The 17,873-nt window shown below is 39.8% G+C and overlaps 2 protein-coding genes across 2 annotated transcripts; both read right to left on the bottom strand.

Moving 5' to 3' along the window:
- Positions 1–450: 450 nt before the first annotated feature.
- On the bottom strand, positions 451–10,650 carry LOC138962531 (syntaxin-16-like). Its single transcript, XM_070334374.1, has 7 exons — positions 10,464–10,650; positions 9,892–10,039; positions 9,130–9,236; positions 7,500–7,662; positions 5,916–6,025; positions 5,351–5,494; positions 451–4,683 (listed from the first exon to the last, which is right to left on the bottom strand). Exons 1-7 carry the CDS (start codon positions 10,542–10,544, stop codon positions 4,501–4,503), a joined length of 936 nt encoding a protein of 311 aa, XP_070190475.1. The 5' UTR covers positions 10,545–10,650; the 3' UTR covers positions 451–4,500.
- A 720-nt stretch (positions 10,651–11,370) lies between these two features.
- On the bottom strand, positions 11,371–16,755 carry LOC138961128 (Fanconi anemia core complex-associated protein 24-like). Its single transcript, XM_070332757.1, has 7 exons — positions 16,621–16,755; positions 15,444–15,583; positions 14,615–14,767; positions 13,289–13,436; positions 12,789–12,820; positions 12,291–12,348; positions 11,371–11,957 (listed from the first exon to the last, which is right to left on the bottom strand). Exons 1-7 carry the CDS (start codon positions 16,751–16,753, stop codon positions 11,944–11,946), a joined length of 678 nt encoding a protein of 225 aa, XP_070188858.1. The 5' UTR covers positions 16,754–16,755; the 3' UTR covers positions 11,371–11,943.
- Positions 16,756–17,873: the final 1,118 nt, after the last annotated feature.

Here is a 17,873-nt window from a genome sequence, read left to right as displayed (position 1 = left end):
AATTGACCCTGAATGGAAATAACCTTATCTTGCATCTGCAATGCCTTGCTACTTCAGAAATATGCATCACTGTGTACAATGTTGAGGTCTTTCATATACAGGTGGAACCCACCTCTAAAGAGCCCCCCCCCCCCCACCCCACCCCCACCCACCCACTTAAGACTCCCTCCCTTTCAAGGCCCTGTTTTCTTAGATTTTCTGTTCCTAACCTGTGTAAATGTACACCCATTTGAACTAGAAACCATCCTTTTTTAAGACCTGATTTTCCTCAGATGTTTGGAGGTCTTAAAAGGGGGTTCCATGTTCCACGGTATCTCTCTAAAGCTAGGGTTTTAATTCACTGATTGACCTGGGGCGGGGATGTAGCTCAGTCGGTAGCACGCTGGATTTGTATCCAATTGGCCGCTGTCAGCGTGAGTTCGTCCCCACGTTCGGCGAGAGATTTATTTCTCAGAGTCAACTTTGTGTGCAGACTCTCCTCGGTGTCCGAACACCCCCGTGTGTACACGCAAGCACAAGACCAAGTGCGCACGAAAAAGATCCTGTAATCCATGTCCGAGTTCGGTGGGTTATAGAAACACGAAAATACCCAGCATGCTTCCTCCGAAAGCGGCGTATGGCTGCCTAAATGGCGGGGTAAAAACGGTCATACACGTAAAAGCCGTGGGAGTTTCAGCCCATGAACGAACAAACAAACAAACTGATTGACCTGCCCTAGCTTCCATCTCTCCATAATAGCCATCTGCCTACACCAGCCACACCTCAGAAGAGGTGGTTTTTTTTCTCTATAACTGACCATTCCCAACCAAATAACCACTTTTGGTCAGTTCCTTGGGGTGTCATTTGTGACAGTTTTGACTGTATTGTTAAAAAAACCACATTGACTGGAATTAGTCTAGCTGGAATAACAAATACTTTGACACATCTCTGGTCTATCAATGAAGTAACTCTCCAGCTCTTCAATAAAATCCAAACAGTAATTAAAATGGATCTCATTTTCACATCCTCAGGGTCATGCTTTTTCAAGTTAACGTCAGTCTTTCGACAAAATATATTTACATCAAAAGTATTTATTGTACAACATAGACCATGAATGTTCTCGCAGTCACCATTATTAATATACATCAAACTTAAATTGTAGTAAATGTACAAGTATTTATTTAAATGTCTAATACGTACTGCACCTGCCCTCCGATAATAATAATAATACAGATATGGTACACAGTTACAGACATAAAGGAATGATTTGATCTGAATTTTGCAAACATAAACCATCCTTGCTAATATTCATGTGCAAATTTACTTCACAGGCACATTCAACCGTCCCTCTTAATATGACACAATTATACATTCATCATATCAAGCACATTTTCAATTAACATGTCACAAAAATGAGATAATTGCTATTGAAAAGCTCCCCCTTTTGACAATCAAAAATGTGTACATGTAATAATTTGACCCCCCAAAAAGGAACATGCTGAATTTAATTAGTTAACCATACCTTTGATAGATACATGTATAAAACTGAAAATGTCTAAAATAAACTACACTAAACTGAAAATATGACATAACTGATAAAGCAGACTGTCTTCCTTTCAGTGTCACGAACAAATGTCCCATTCACATGTACAATTCTCTCAGTTTGCTGCTGCTGCAATAAAAAAAAAAAGGACACAAAAAGATTTATCAGGCTGAACTTTTGCAATCTGTGAACAATTCATTATAAAATAACACACACACACTCTCTCTCACTTTCTCTGCATACCAGTACATGCATATGATGTTCAGGTAGTTAATGATATTAATGGTACAAAATAGGAGAAAACAACTCCAACTTGCACAAACAACCAGCAGAAAACAGTGCAAACGTACGTCTATAAATAAAATCCGTTAACACTGAATATTAACACACTAATCTTCCATTTCACTTAAATCTTACAGATGTCAAACTCACTCACACAACCACACATGCAGTAAGTTAATCACAGATCTTTTCAGACACTTGACACATCCTAGAAAATGAACAACTTCCCATACGAACACACACACATGAACAGATAATGCATAAAATGAAATAAATCACATGAGCTTCATCAGACCATTGGAGGATTTTTGGAGTTGTTCAGAAACTTTCCACAATTAGAGGGAATGATAAATACCAAGCAAAAGGAAAAGTATCACAACACACACACACACACACACACACACACACACACACACACACACACAACCAGCTGAGTCATTTTCATAGCCTCCACACACAATGTCTGTACATGTAACATTGACATGAGTACACTGACCAAAGAGCATTTACTTGGACCTTGACTGACTTTTAAAACATGCACACCAACCATTGCTACCAACAAAAGGGATGAACAGATCACTTTTTGAGCATGGCATTCTAAAATTGTACACAACTGGCTTATAATTGTATTAGTGTACAAGGTTAACTGCATTGTTTTTAACATGATTTACCCCATTCTCACAAAATCTAAACGTTACCCCTTTCTCTCCCTCATATTTTCAAACCCTCCCTCTTACAGAATTTGGAAAGAACTGCAGGGCAATAAACTGAAAAATGTAGTCAGACAGATAAATGCAAATTAAGTATACACATGCAAAATTCACAGATATAGGCGTGCAGACTCCTGAATCCCTCTAAGTCTCAGCAACAAGAATAACTAAAGGTTTAGAATGCCCTCCTTGGGACATTAGCATCACATAAAACACAGCAGAGCAGACCTGCCAAGCCTTGTCAAGCCTCAAGAGTAGCAATTTCGATCTTTTGGGAATTTTCTGCGTAGCAAATGGTGTTTGAGAGTGGCATTTTCTAAAATGTATTCCCACATCCGCATTTATGCCATCTTGCACAAGAATAGACATCTTCAATAAAGTGTCATGATAATGCAGGAACATAAAATGCCCTTCAGAGAGTATTTGCAGTACCACTTTTCAGTTTAGATGTTTTATGACCTATTTTATGACCGCCACACGGAGTGGAAGGCAGAAATGAGTACCGGGACTCTCATAAAGAGGGAACTGTTAGCATGCTTGTTATTATTTGTTTAAGCGTAGCAATCCTTAGTTTGGCGTAGCAATTGATTTTAAAACGTAGCATGCTGCGCCAAAAGCGTAGCAGTTGGCAGCTCTGGCATAGGCACACAGACGATTCATATGTTACAGACAGCCGATTTACCGCCTTTAGCAAGATTTATCACTATTGCAAATTTTCTCGGTGATGAGAAAATCCAAGGCTGAAATTGAATAATTTGTCAAAGCTACGCTAGAACAAACTAAAACTTCATCTACTTTATTATTCCCTTGTTTTATTGTTGACACATCCAAAATAAGACAGTATCAAAAATATTAGGCGTGTAACAAAAAAGTATGTTAGTCTCAACCTAATCTCAACACAGAGCTGAAGAAAATTCTCTCTGGGCTATTTGGAGTATCTTTGAGATATAATTTTGTTCAGATTTTGGAAAGATTAAAAATAATGTTGGAATAAATCATACAACAAGCTAGTATTACTGAACGGTGGGTGAAACATGGTATGTTGCAACAAGAATTCCTCGCTGTTGATGGCAGGGAATGAGGAAAGTGGTCACATTCAATAATAATAATACAAATAGTTTTCATTTTACTTGAGGGTATGCTCCCCTAACTAAGCTCACAAACATTTCTAGCCTGCGGGATCTCAATTTATGGCCACTCAAAACAGGTGCAAACTTGTATGCACAGCTGTACCGTATGAGAAATCAACACTCTATTTCCTTCGAACGAAACTTACTTTGTGACCAGTCTGGACATTCAAGCAACAATTTCCAGGGAGGCGTTTTGATTTCTGAGTGACAACCCCGTACATTTCATCAATTCCCCCCAATAAAAACATACTTCTTCTTCACAGCAGCACATCAAAGGTGCTGATAATTGATATGTGAAAAACACAGGAATAACGCATAAACCTAAGCATACACACAAACACACACACACACCAAGACACATGTGCACGCTATAAAACTAAAAGTACATGTGATGTGATACGGAGGCAGAGGACATCTGACATTACAGCAAGAAAAAATCCTCTTTGACAGTTTTGCTAGACAAATCACAATTGCTGTAAACCCCCATTGCAAGCAATCCCCAAATTCCCGAACTCTGACACTCAAACTTTGACATACACGTACAGTGGTATCTGTGATTTGAGGCTCCTCTCATGAGAAGACGCCTCCCAATGAAGCCATTGAAGGACACATTGTGACGTCCCTTTTCCAATGAGAAGACACCTCCCTTAAAAGGACACCTGTTGTCCCTTTTTTTAAAAATTATTTCTACCAAAAGATACCTGTTATGACAGGCCACCTGAAATGTAGGGAAACGTTTAGCTGGTCCCAAGGGAGTCCTTTTGTAACAGGTACCACTGTACCACTAGAGAGCATTCCCACATAATTTGTGTGTGTGTGTGTTTTGTTTGTCTGTGTGGTCCTATTGAAATCATCGCTAGCTCTTGACGGCGATGAGAGTGATGATGAGAATGACGACGACTAGGGCCAGGACCATGATGCACAACATCTTGCGATTTTTCTTCTGATATTTCTCCGCCTTCTGGAGCTGCTGTAGGCCCTTCTCCACGGCAACCGTAGAGTGCTCAATGTTGTAGTCAATCCGATCAAGTATCGTTCCCTGTCATCAAACCACAAAGATCCAGTGATGAACCAACATCTGATAAGCAACGGGAAGGAAGCACTCTAAATGCTTACGACATGTGTAATAGAGTAAGTGAGAGTTATTGGGAACCATTCTCCTGGCACCTGAGAGAATAACAAGCATTGAAATGAACAAGCGACTTTCATCCTCAAAAAAAGAATGATCACCGCAAGCTCATATTTTTGATGATCCAACATGTTACAGAACTTTACTTGACACTTTGTCTCATCTCAATATTAGATACATGAAATGTGTAATGAAGTAGGGTGTTGGAGGAGGGAGGGGGGGTAGTGTTTTGCTTTTTTTGGTTGATTTTTTTCTTTTTGGAAGGGGGAGTGTGGTGGGGGTTGGGGGTAGACAGACAGACAGACAGACAGACAGACACACACACACACACACATTTAGAAAAAAACAGATAGACAGCAACACAAAGGTAAACGGTAAGAAACAACCACATACACTCGACTATCAAACACATATAATCACATACATATATATATAGAAAGACAGATGGACAGCAACATAAATATATTGATAGCACATGCCAACAGACTGTAAAACGCATCAGCGCAAACACAAATGCACACACACACACACACACACAGAATAAAGTAAGGGAGGGTAAAACGAACAGCAAACAAACCTGATCAACAATCATGCCGGACAGGTCTTTGAAGATGTCATTGAGGTCTTGTATTGAGCGCACAATCTGACTGATCTCATGCTCTCGATGGTGGACCAGGGTGCTGTTCTCATCCACCATCTGAATCTGAGCAGTGGTGAAGCCCTGCATCCAAAGAAAGCCAGCTAAACATGATTTGTGACGCCCTGAATGACAGTATCCAAGGAAAGAGTTAAATATAATGATGAGCCCTTTATCCTAGAAGAGCAAGCTTAAAAACACAGTCCTTCTTACGATTCTGCTCGGATCTGAAAACTGTATCAATGTATCCATCCGCCCCCCTCCACCTGCACCCATTCCGCCCTCCACCCACCCTCATCCCCCCCCCCCCCCCCCCCCCCCACCGTGTACCATAGCTTCTTTAAAACGTGACCTCTACATTGTATTCAAAATGTTGTTCACAGAAATGATAGCTGGAAATGAAAACAAGCAAACTGATGTTAGTTTACCCCTCCATCCAACCAACCTCATCATCTAAGTAGTATGATGTGAATACTTACTAGAACACAAAAAGACATATGTTTACCTTGTCATAAACAACGTCATCTCCAGTGGCACTGTCCATCAACAGCCCGCTGTCAGATCCAAGGTGCGTTCCAAAATACTGCTGAGATCTCTCCTCTCGACTTTTTAATTCTGGAGGGGAAAAAGATCAACACATGACAAGTTCACTAGATTTATATTACTTTCCAAGCAAAAAATGATGACTATTTAAAATAAAATAAAAATATGCCACAATTGATTTATAAACTCATCCCAAACAAAAGCTACATGTTTGCCTGAAATATTATTGCCACGAAACGATACATGTCACTACAGCAAAAAATAAGAAGCATTTTCCCAATTGGGGGTGTTCAGAATTTGTCATGTCTTTCTTTCTTTATTTGGTGCTTAACGTCGTTTTCAACCACGAAGGTTATATCGCGACGGGGAAAGGGGGGGAGATGGGATAGAGCCACTTGTTAAGTGTTTCTTGTTCACAGAAGCACTAATCAAACAAGAAGAGCAAACGCTCGATCGAGTCATTTTCGCAGTTCTGAATATTATATGAGGCATCAGATGGACAGGAAGAAATTGCTATTCACAACACAATGAGTCACGTTCACATAAAATTTGAGCCCGGTCACTTTTATAGTTTCCGAGAAAAGCCCAACGTTAAGTTGTGTGTTGCCGAACAGAAAAGGCTAGTTATCTCCCTTGTTTTTCTGATAACGTTCGTAAAAGGCTACAGATGTAAATACTTTGATGTAAAGAATAATCCTACAAAGTTTCAATCACATCCGATGAACTTTGTCAAAGATATAAAATGTCTAATTTTTCCTTTGACGCTGACCTGTGACCTTGAAAAAGGTCAAAGGTCAACGAAACCATCGTTAAAGTGTAGAGGTCATTGGAGGTCACGACTAAACAAAATATGAGCCCGATCGCTTTGATAGTTTCCGAGAAAAGTCCAACGTTAAGGTGGTGTCTACGGACGGCCGGCCAGACGGCCGGCCGGACGGCCGGCCGGCCGGACGGTCGGACAGACTAACACTGACCGATTACATAGAGTCACTTTTTCTCAAGTGACTCAAAAATTGCTCCAGGGGCTTGCACCGTAGTACAATATATGACCTTACTGGGAGAATGCAAGTTTCCAGTACAAAGGACTTAACATTTCTTACATACTGCTTGACTAAAATCTTTACAAACATTGACTATATTCTATACAAGAAACACTTAAGAGTAAAAGGAGAAACAGAATCCGTTAGTCGCCTCTTACGACATGCTGGGGAGCATCGGGTAAATTCTTCCCTCTAACCCGCGGGGGGTATTTGTCATGTCTGAAATCAACAGACAGCACAGCAACATGAAGAATATTTCCACCTCTCTGACACCGACAAAGCACAAATCAACTGATAGTCAGTTTTAAAGAAATGGAAAGCAATCGTGTTGAACGCCATATGCTGGCTGGCCAGACCCCACCCCCATGGACCAAATCTCTACGGCAATCTGGAGAACCTGCGGCGCACTGCCGAACGAAAAAAAGAAGAAAGCCATACATACTACAAAAGAACTTTAAGAAGACAAAAACAGAAAGACTGTTAAGTAACTAGTAAAAAGCACCTACTTCTTAAATATGTGGACTGGCTACGTCTAAAATTTGTTGATAATTCTTGGAGAGTTCTTGCAAGGGAAACGACAATGTTTGTTGCCATCTTCTGTTCCTGTTGCCTCCCCTGAACACTGCGGGATCGAATTTGCTGTACAAGTCGATGACAATGTGAAAACATCTGCAAAACAAAAAGTGTCATTGTTAAGAAACGGGTTGCCTTAAAATAAAGATGAAAACAACAAGTAAGACTAATAGCTTAGCATGATATCTGATGTAGCTGATAGTTTCGCTTTGAAAAAACCCCAATGTTTTTGTAGTTGACAAACACTCTTACCATTCAGAGTAACAAAAATAGAACGGAAAAAAGAAGAACAAGTCGCGTAAGGCGAAAATACAATATTTAGTCAAGTAGCTGTCGAACTCACAGAATGAAACTGAAGCAATGCCATTTTTCAGCAAGACCGTATACTCGTAGCATCGTCAGTCCACCACTCATGGCAAAGGCAGTGAAATTGACAAGAAGAGCGGGGTAGTAGTTGCGCTAAGAAGGATAGCACGCTTTTCTGTACCTCTCTTTGTTTTAACTTTCTGAGCGTGTTTTTAATCCAAACATATCATATCTATATGTTTTTGGAATCAGGAACCGACAAGGAATAAGATGAAAGTGTTTTTAAATTGATTTCGACAATTTAATTTTGATAATAATTTTTATATATTTAATTTTCAGAGCTTGTTTTTAATCCGAATATAACATATTTATATGTTTTTGGAATCAGCAAATGATGGAGAATAAGATAAACGTAAATTTGGATCGTTTTATAAATTTTTATTTTTTTTTTACAATTTTCAGATTTTTAAGGACCAAAGTCATTAATTAATTTTTAAGCCACCAAGCTGAAATGCAATACCGAAGTCCGGGCTTCGTCGAAGATTACTTGACCAAAATTTCAACCAATTTGGTTGAAAAATGAGGGCGTGACAGTGCCGCCTCAACTTTCACGAAAAGCCGGATATGACGTCATCAAAGACATTTATCAAAAAAATGAAAAAAACGTTCGGGGATTTCATACCCAGGAACTCTCATGTCAAATTTCATAAAGATCGGTCCAGTAGTTTAGTCTGAATCGCTCTACACACACACACACAGACACACACACACACGCACATACACCACGACCCTTGTTTCGATTCCCCCTCGATGTCAAAATATTTAGTCAAAACTTGACTAAATATAAAAAAAAACCAACAACAACGATTGGCTACAATATTCCCACTTCCCAGCAGTCAAAATCCAACCTTCAAAACTGCAATATGTGCACAGGTGAAAAAGTCTGAGAAGCGTGTCATTGTAAAAGCTCTATTATCATTCATGTAATGGTTTACTACAAGGCCAAAAAGGCAGCTTTAAATTATGAATCAGACATGGCTAACAACACCACAGATATTTTGTTGCTTGGCAAACCAACGGGAAAAAAACAGACAAGAAAATCCCCCCCTCCCCCCCCAAAACAACAAACCCCAAAACACACACACGCACAAAAAAAGAAGAACAAAATAGACATGATTGACTCAGCTGTCTGTGACTGTGAGGAAAATGGAGAAGGCCAGGCCAAAGTTCAAGGTTGAAGTGTCTGTGAGGGTTTACCTGAGTGATTTGCTGTGTTTGAATATCAATGGCATGCTCCTCATCCACACTGTCATCCATGGTGGGTCGGTTGAGGTGTTTGTCATGAAGAGACGACAATTCCTTCACTGCAAGTGAAAACGTACAATTTTGAACTTGACACAAACTTTTTCATCTTAAGATTTTGCATTAGATACTCCACAGCATGAAAAAAAAATGTAATCACCTTTTCATAATTTCAGAGCACATTCTTCTTACTTTTGATTTTGTTTTCAATTTTAATAATAATATCAAGTCCCTCAAGTATTTTTAAGATTAACCACTTAATTCTAAACTGTAATGCAGGACAACTACAACTCACAAATGGGTTAAGGCTCAAGTATTGAATTGTGACAAAAAGGGGATTAAGATGGGGTAAGGGTCGGGGAGAGGCGTGTAGTCTGAGGCAATTGGACTTGGAGTGGTAATAGACGTCAGACGTCTTAAGAGTGCAGTTTTGTTTCCAGACTAAGGCAGTAATACAATAGCTGGGAGGACAGTAGGACCTGGACTGAAAATATGTATTATTGTATTATAATCATAAATGTCCCATCTAGAAAGTATAAAGTATAAAAAAAAAATTCAGTCAGAAGAGCTCCTACGTGTCAAAACTATCGGACAGTGGTCAAAACAATGCTTCAAATAAAGAAAAAAGTATGCATCAATGACTGAAGAACTAAGCCTGAGAACATATAGTGCATGCAATTACACAGAATATATATAACAGTGCAATAGACTACTCACTCTTTTCTTTAATCTTTGTGAAGTCATACTGTATCTCTGTGACCTTATCAATCCAGTCTGGTGGCAGTGCTGACGCTCGAGTTGAAGCCAAACCTGACTCTGGATCAATGTGAGCGCTTGCCATGAGTGATGTTCGGTCATCAGCCGTCTGAGGATTGATTTAAAACACAAATAAAATGTATCCACGTAAATCATCAAATGTAAAACTAAAACCATTTTGAACTAGAGCTTACTCTTGTTCAAAATCAAACTGCATCTGTTCAGTCGTGTAGGCATCAGTTCTGCTACTATAGTGTCTTGTTTATCATAGTTTAAGAATACTCAATACTGACAACGTCCCACTAGTTTTCCTCATCTCATGTGAGAAAATATTTGAAACAGTTTATGTATTAATGCTTATCTACACTGCTGACAAATCCAGTATCATTTATGTTGATCACAACAATGAACAGTGTAGGAAATCAAGGAATAAGACCAAGACTAAGAGAGAGAGGGAGAGAGAGAGAGAGAGAGAGAGGGAGAGAGAGAGAGAGAGAGAGTAGAGTAGAGCAGAGAGAAACAGAATCACGCACCTGCTCGGAAAAGATGTGCCTGCTTTGAAGTGCATTGTTCCTCATTAAGATGAACACTTCAGTAAGACTTCGTGTCGCCATTTTCAGGCGTTGACTTGTCTTCTCTACGTTCGATTCAACTAACTAATCATTTTGTACGTGGATGATCCTTATGCGGCTTCTGAAGTAATAAGCGACCTCCGGTTGAACTTCCTGCTGTCGCTTACAACGTCAACTATTTCAGAGTTGTTTCCCTTGGATCGTCTGATACAATTCTCCGTGGTAGCGAAAGTCTGGGCATAAAATCCGCGGCGAAATTAAAAAAAGTTCCAGACAGTGTGCAACTATGCCAAAGATTTAGTAAAAAAAAACATCGTCCCCCGCCCCCCGTTGTTACGTTTGTGTGTGCCCACAGAAGTTCATAACGTAACGACCTAGCCTCTTTCCCTTACAGTGGCAGCAGCACAACGTGTTCCTTCTTAGCAGGTGTCCTTTGGAACCAGCCAAATGAGTCCATACCTTGCTTTTGGCTCAGTTGTGTGTGTGTGTGTCAGTGTGTGTGTGTGTGTGTGTGTGTGTGTGTGTGTGTATGCGTGCGCACGCAATGCAGGATGTGCATGTGTGTGAGAGGGGAGAGAGAGGAGGCAATAGTACAGTATACCACATGTATACATAGTCACCACAAGAGTGACACTGAAGTTCTAAAAAACACACACAAAAACAAGCAGAATACCACAGTTTCAGTAGTATTTTTCTTATTTACCCATCTCCCTCTCTCTCTCTCCCACCACCCCCCCCCCCCCCCACCCCCTTCCCTCTCTATCTGTCTGACTATCTCATGCACACACACACACAAAACTATTAAATATCACATCTGTCTGACTATCTCATGCACACACACACACAAAACTATTAAATATCACATGTTTGTATGCATTAATATTCACATTAATATTAACTTACAATAGTTCATGGGGAATGCTTAAAACATTAATTTATACTTAAGAGTAACTCAAAATGTACAAGTGAACCGACTCACAAATGTATCCACTGGACAAACTGAAGTGACAAAATTCTTACTTTATGTAAACATTCACATTGTGACATATCTCCTCACAAATTTGTTTTTAACACATCTAACAAATTTGTTTTCCCTTCTTATGTCAAATCTCCTGCTCAGGAATGAAAGAAAAAGACTATGGTGTCTAAATTGGTTATTCACTTGAGGAAAAAGTACATTTACAGCATAGTTTTTCGTAGCTACACGAGCGCAAGGTTTAGAGATGGAGTTTTTTGTCAGACACCAGCATAGCTGTTGCAAATCCATAACACTGTGCTTTCAAAATGCCATGGCCTGTCCTATGCGTTGTAGACTGATGCGCTCATTTTTTCCGTCAGCGCTGGTATAAGTCAAAGCAAATTCATATCTGATGGATACCTGGGGGTATTTCCTTCATCGCTTAAGTCATTTCAATTCAGTTCTCCCTCTCCCCTGTTCTAGTCAGCTCACTGGCCCTGCAAAAGGAAAAAGTGGTCTAGGGTATGTCAACTAAAAAAAGGACTTCAATCTTTAAATTATCATTCTAAACCCCAAGTTCCCAAAACAATTAGTATGTGTATAATGTTGAGTGTGTTGTTAATTTAATTCATGTGAAATTTGTGAAAAAGAAGGAAAATCTTCATAAAATAAAACGCACGCACACTCACAAACAACAAAGGTCACACTGAGAAAAGGACAAACACATGTCTATTGTTCGAATTTCATCTGTTTTCATCCAGTGTACATGTTATAGATTCACAAATCCTGTTCGTTTACTTACTAAATGTCACTCACATACACACACTTACCGTGGAAAAACTGCCAGGCATTTCGAGCACACGCTTGTCCAAGGACTTGTGCTAGATCCTATGATAAAACAAAAGACCAACATCGATGAATAAGATTTTCCTTCTGGTGCACAAGAAGAAGGTTAATGAGCAATAAATGTAATTGTGCTTGGTGTGTTTGAAAACCATTAAACGAATGAGTTGCTCACTGTGTTCTTTGGACTGCCTCCAAATGTTTGCACAATTGCTTGTGGGTGTATACAGACCAAGCCATGCAATCGTATACAAACAGAGTTTGAAAAGAAGTGTATTGTAAGACAATGGAGAATGATCCTTAAAATCACCAATAGTCAATACAAAATCTTTTACAGAGTTTGAAAAGAAGTGTATTGGAAAATAAAAGAGAATCATCTTCAATTAAAATCAGCAACAAAGAGAACAATAATAATGTGTTTTAAAAGAGCAATAACAAAACTTGTCTACATTGATGACGGAACCAAAAAAACATCAGTTAATCACCTGCTGGCTAGCTGAACTGATTCCATGCAAACCTGAAGAAAAAAAGACCTCATGAGTAACGTTCTTCCACAGAAGGTAAGGTTGTCACTAAAAGCTAACAATAACATTTCATATTTAAATCCACAATAAATGCACCTGGTAGCCATTACTGAAGCTTCACACCACCAGAAAACCCTCCTTATCAAATGACTAAATGTAAAAAAGGATGTATACACATGCTGATCAGCAGACACGCACACAAACTCACAACAGCCAGAAGTTTACAGTTCATGACTGCTACATAAATATGCATTTAATTTTCAATAAATTATTTAAATGAATCTACAAATAATCCTCCCCTCCAATGAAATTGCTGTCATGTTGCTGAGGTACACACACCAAGACACCCCTCAGTCCCCCCCCCCCCACACACACACCTAAACATACACACACACACACAGAGAAAATATTTTGACATAAAAAGCCCTACTTTTACTTTGCATCAGAGTGAAAACTCTTACTTCTAAATTTGGCAAGCAGTTGTCTAGCTTTGATGTCACCCAGTTTTGGTACAGTCTGTAGTGTGGCTAGAATTGCATCATCAAGGTTAATGGCTTGTTTTGCTGGCTTCCTGAACATATTGTTGTCCTGTTTGCCTTCTGCGTGCACCTGCACAACAGTTAAATCAAGATGCAGGTACATACTGGGGCGGGGATATAGCTCAGTTGGTAGCGCGCTGGATTTGTATTCAGTTGGCCGCTGTCAGCGTGAGTTCGATCCCAGGTTCGGCGGAAATTTATTTCAGAGTCAACTTTGTGTGCAGACTCTCTTCGGTGTCCGAACTCCCCCCCCCGTGTACACTACATTGGGTGTGCACGTTAAAGATCCCACGATTGACAAAAGGGTCTTTCCTGGCAAAATTGCTTAGGCACAGTTAATAATTGTCTACCTATACCCGTGTGACTTGGAATAATAGGCCGTGAAAGGTAAATATGCGCCGAAATGGCTGCAATTACTGGCCATATAAAATTTCATCTCACACGGCATCACTGCAGAGCGCCTAGAACTGTACCCACGGAATATGCGCGATATAAGCCTCATTGATTGATTGATTGATAGTATATCAAGCTCATCTTTACACAGTGTTTGCAGACATAAAATTATGATGCAAGACGACGACTTTCAGACCAAAATTAAAAAGTATGTACATGTAACATATTATATTCCCCTGAAATAAGTTCAAACAAGCCTTACTCATGCTGATGGGGTCTATGTCGATCAAAAGAGTGGGATTCCCTGTAGGTGGAGTTCCTGTAGGGGGATTCCCTGTATACAGGGATTCCCACAGGGTGGAGTTTTTCAATAAAACTTGCAAACCATGCTCGAATTGCTAAGAAATATCAAAAAAGATAGAAAAACATCAACATTTCTACCGATGTCGCTTGGCATCACGTGACTTTCAGCGATATCAGCGAAACACTACAGGACCTAGACCCTGTGGTATTCCCTGTATACAAGGAATCCCCCTACAGGAACTCCACCTACAGGGAATCCCACTCTTTTGGTCGACATAGACCCCATCAGCCTTACTCATTGTAATGAATGTTGGCTATCTCCCGATATACCCCTGTAAAAGCGACATCACATACTGAAATAAGAGTAACCATATGAGATTCAGGCAGTGTGGTGACAAACTTCATGCAGTGGGGCTCTATTGGGTGATTACCGGAATATTTCTCCTGTATATAGTACAACCCGAATGTAGTTAGTACTTCATGAAAGACACATTTTTATCCCTCTACCATTTTTCTCATTAATAATACATGTACTTCAGATTTATAGCTGACCATTTGCACCAAAATGCCTGCAGCCTGCTCCTGTCCAGTGACTGGGATGACCATCAGACCCATCTCCAGCCCACACACCCTCTGCAGGTCAGCAAAATACTGTGCACTGGCTGTCGTGCGCTCAACCAGAACCACACCACGCACTTTGTTGGCCTGAGGATATATATACACACAACATGAGAATAGAATGGAAGGACAGAAGACTTGCAAGCAAGTAAAATTGGCTTAAGCTCAGACACCCCTCCCCAGCAATTTCAGCAACTTGAGCAAGTCGACTGAACTGAATCAGCAGATACTCTAAGTTAACAAGCATAACAAGAGCGAGAAGATAGAATGATTAGTTTCAGATCAAATTAAGCTTAAAAAATATAAGTTTAAATTACTATTTGCTTGCTGATTACAAGAATACAAGAGATCCAGATCAAACAGAAGTCTGTGATAGGAGTTTTGTGCCCAAAAATAACTAACTAAACTAAACAGATTTTAAACATTGCATTTATAACTATTGAGGTCTGTTGTTTGCGTGCTTGAGCGGCAATTCTTAAGTGTCAAGTGGCGTCTGGAGGGCAAAAGCACATATATATGCCGGAGCCATGCAGACAAAATAGATAGTTGACAGGTGTGGAAATGAAATGAGCTCAGACAATGTTTGCAGAGTCACCATAATACTGTAAGTCACGCACCGGTGTAATTATTCTCCATGGGCGGATACGCATGAATTGTGACATCAAATGACAGACCTTGATAGTAAGTTGGAGAAATATTTAAGACATCACACATATCACACCAAGACAAAACAAAGGAGAACAAGTTCTGAATCTGACTTTACCATTCTGAGTTTTGCACACTTTTTCTTGTAACCCGTGGCGCCGACAATGTCAGCCTCCGAAACATAAATCACGCCCACATAACTGGCTGGATGAAAATCCACAACTCCAAGACTGTCCTCATATTGCACCTGTACAGCATCTGTGTAAATATATCAAATCCAGTCACCATCTTGCAAGGAATTCAGCACTCATTAAAACCATCCGACATGACAGCGATTGACCCCGAAAATCGATTTCGCTGACATTTTGCTAATATTTTGTCTGCAATAATTTCAGAATGTGCTGAAACAAGTGAGACAAAAATGAGAGAAATCAATCGAACAGACTTTCTGTTACAGAATTTTGAAAATGATGACATGACAAGATTCAGATAAACGAGGGTTGGGTAGTTGAATGGGGTTTCTGCCTGATCAGTTACAACAACATGACCTAGCTTGGAGGTGATATTAATCCCACACAAAATACGCAAGCTAGCTAAACAAAACAACCTGTTTGGGGTAGATAATTAATTTGGCTTTCTTCTCGCATAAAGTTGCAAAGTTTTGCCTATTGTGATTTTGTGTTGATTTTTAATTGGGCCTCTCCGTTTTTGTCCAGTCGTTTCGAGGGTACCCTTATTTGAGCGGCGGTCTCTTAATCCCTGAAAAAGACATTTTTAATCCGAAAGATGATCCAGATAGTCAAATGAACGGCCTTAACTGGCATATAAAATTTGAATGAAATGACAGAATTATTAATGCTTTTATTTAATTTGGGTGAGAAATTTGTTGCAATAATTTATTGGTGAAGTTTAGTACTATACTACAGGGCAGGTATAGTGGTAGGCAGGCATGTGATGCACTCACACACAGTGACACACACACACACACAACACACACATTGCACAGATACGTTATTGACAATTGAGGTACAACCCGTTGCACATACACGCATGCACGCACGCACGCACACACACGCCGTACACACACACACACACACACACACACACACACACACTCACGCCTACACACACACAGACGTTATTGACAATGATAGAACCCACTCCACAGGGACGAAACATTTTTTGTTCAACAAAAATAGTAATTAATACTAATAGAAATAGTATTGGAAATACATCACATCATCCACCCACTGCCACGCTCAGAATCACCTATACAAAACAGAATGTGAGCTTACTCTGTAACGCAGAAACTAAGTCTGTTCTTTTCCATCTTCCACTGACAACGATTTGACCTACAGGAACTTTTAGCTCGCCCTTAACTGCTTGGCTAGCTTGCGTTTGACTGACCAAGCTTGAACTAGCCGCCATATTTGTCATCAAGCAAGGGACGTTACTGTAGAACAGTTTTGCCCAAAGGCGCCCGAAAAATTAATTCCCGAGAATTTAAGATACCTCAAACTTACAAACGATTATGATCGACTAGCCCTAGGAGCTCTAAAATTGTATTTGCCTGACAAAGGTCTAGCCGGTGTAATACGAAAAAGTACTCCACGAAAAGTTAACTCCGGAGTAAAAAATCTCGTCACGACATTCTTACTCCGAGTACACCTTTCGTAGGAGAAAGAACTCCACAATTAAAGAAACGAAAAAAAATTACTCTTACAACGAAACGTTACTCAACAAAATATTAGTCCGAGTAAAAGTATAGTAATGAATTTTTACTCCGGAGTAAATACTTCGTGGAATACTTTTCTCTTTTCGACGTACGAAAAAACTACTCCCAGCACGAAAATGTAATTCCACGAACATTTTCCTGTTCGAAAAATGTTACTCCACAGCTGCAGGTTATTCTTCGAATAAATTAACAATTGTTTGTTTATCCCAGCGAAGCTGGAGGTATCGCTATGTACTGTAATCGACTTGAGAAATGTTTATACCAATAATACATGATAAAGAAGGATTCGTTGTGCCCGATCAGGGGCTACAGTTGGAGATGGAAGTTCATCAAAAATTGGGAACATACTAACTAAAATACGGTGGGTGCAATAGGCGCCCCCATTTTTTTGAGCAAACGCCACCCAAGGCCGCTTTGTACGGGTAGAAATTCCGTAGTTTCCAAGTCTATGGATAAAGCTCGCGTAAGAAGATTACGTCACGGTCGAAAGTCTTTGACGTCAATTAATGCATCATGACGTCATGCCTCCCTGTAGTCTTTCTCTCTCGCGCGGTGTGTGTGTTCATTGTGTGAACATGTGTTAGTGTTACTGTTTGTGTGTGTGTGTGTGTGTGTGTGTGTGTGTGTGTGTGTGTGTGTGTGTGTGTGTGTGTGTGTGTACTATTGATGTGTACATTGTTGTTAAACAGTTGTTTGTTGTATATGTTTATTAGGGTCTGCTAGTGTGTCCGTCTGTAGATGTTATTTTTTTTAAATATTTTTTTTTCTGTTAGTCCTGTGTTGACAACTCTTCGACAAGCGCTTAGAACTGTA

This window comes from Littorina saxatilis, linkage group LG1 (genome assembly GCF_037325665.1).
Source record: "Littorina saxatilis isolate snail1 linkage group LG1, US_GU_Lsax_2.0, whole genome shotgun sequence".
Classification (NCBI taxonomy): domain Eukaryota; kingdom Metazoa; phylum Mollusca; class Gastropoda; order Littorinimorpha; family Littorinidae; genus Littorina; species Littorina saxatilis.
This window is presented reverse-complemented; position numbering and strand designations above follow the sequence as displayed.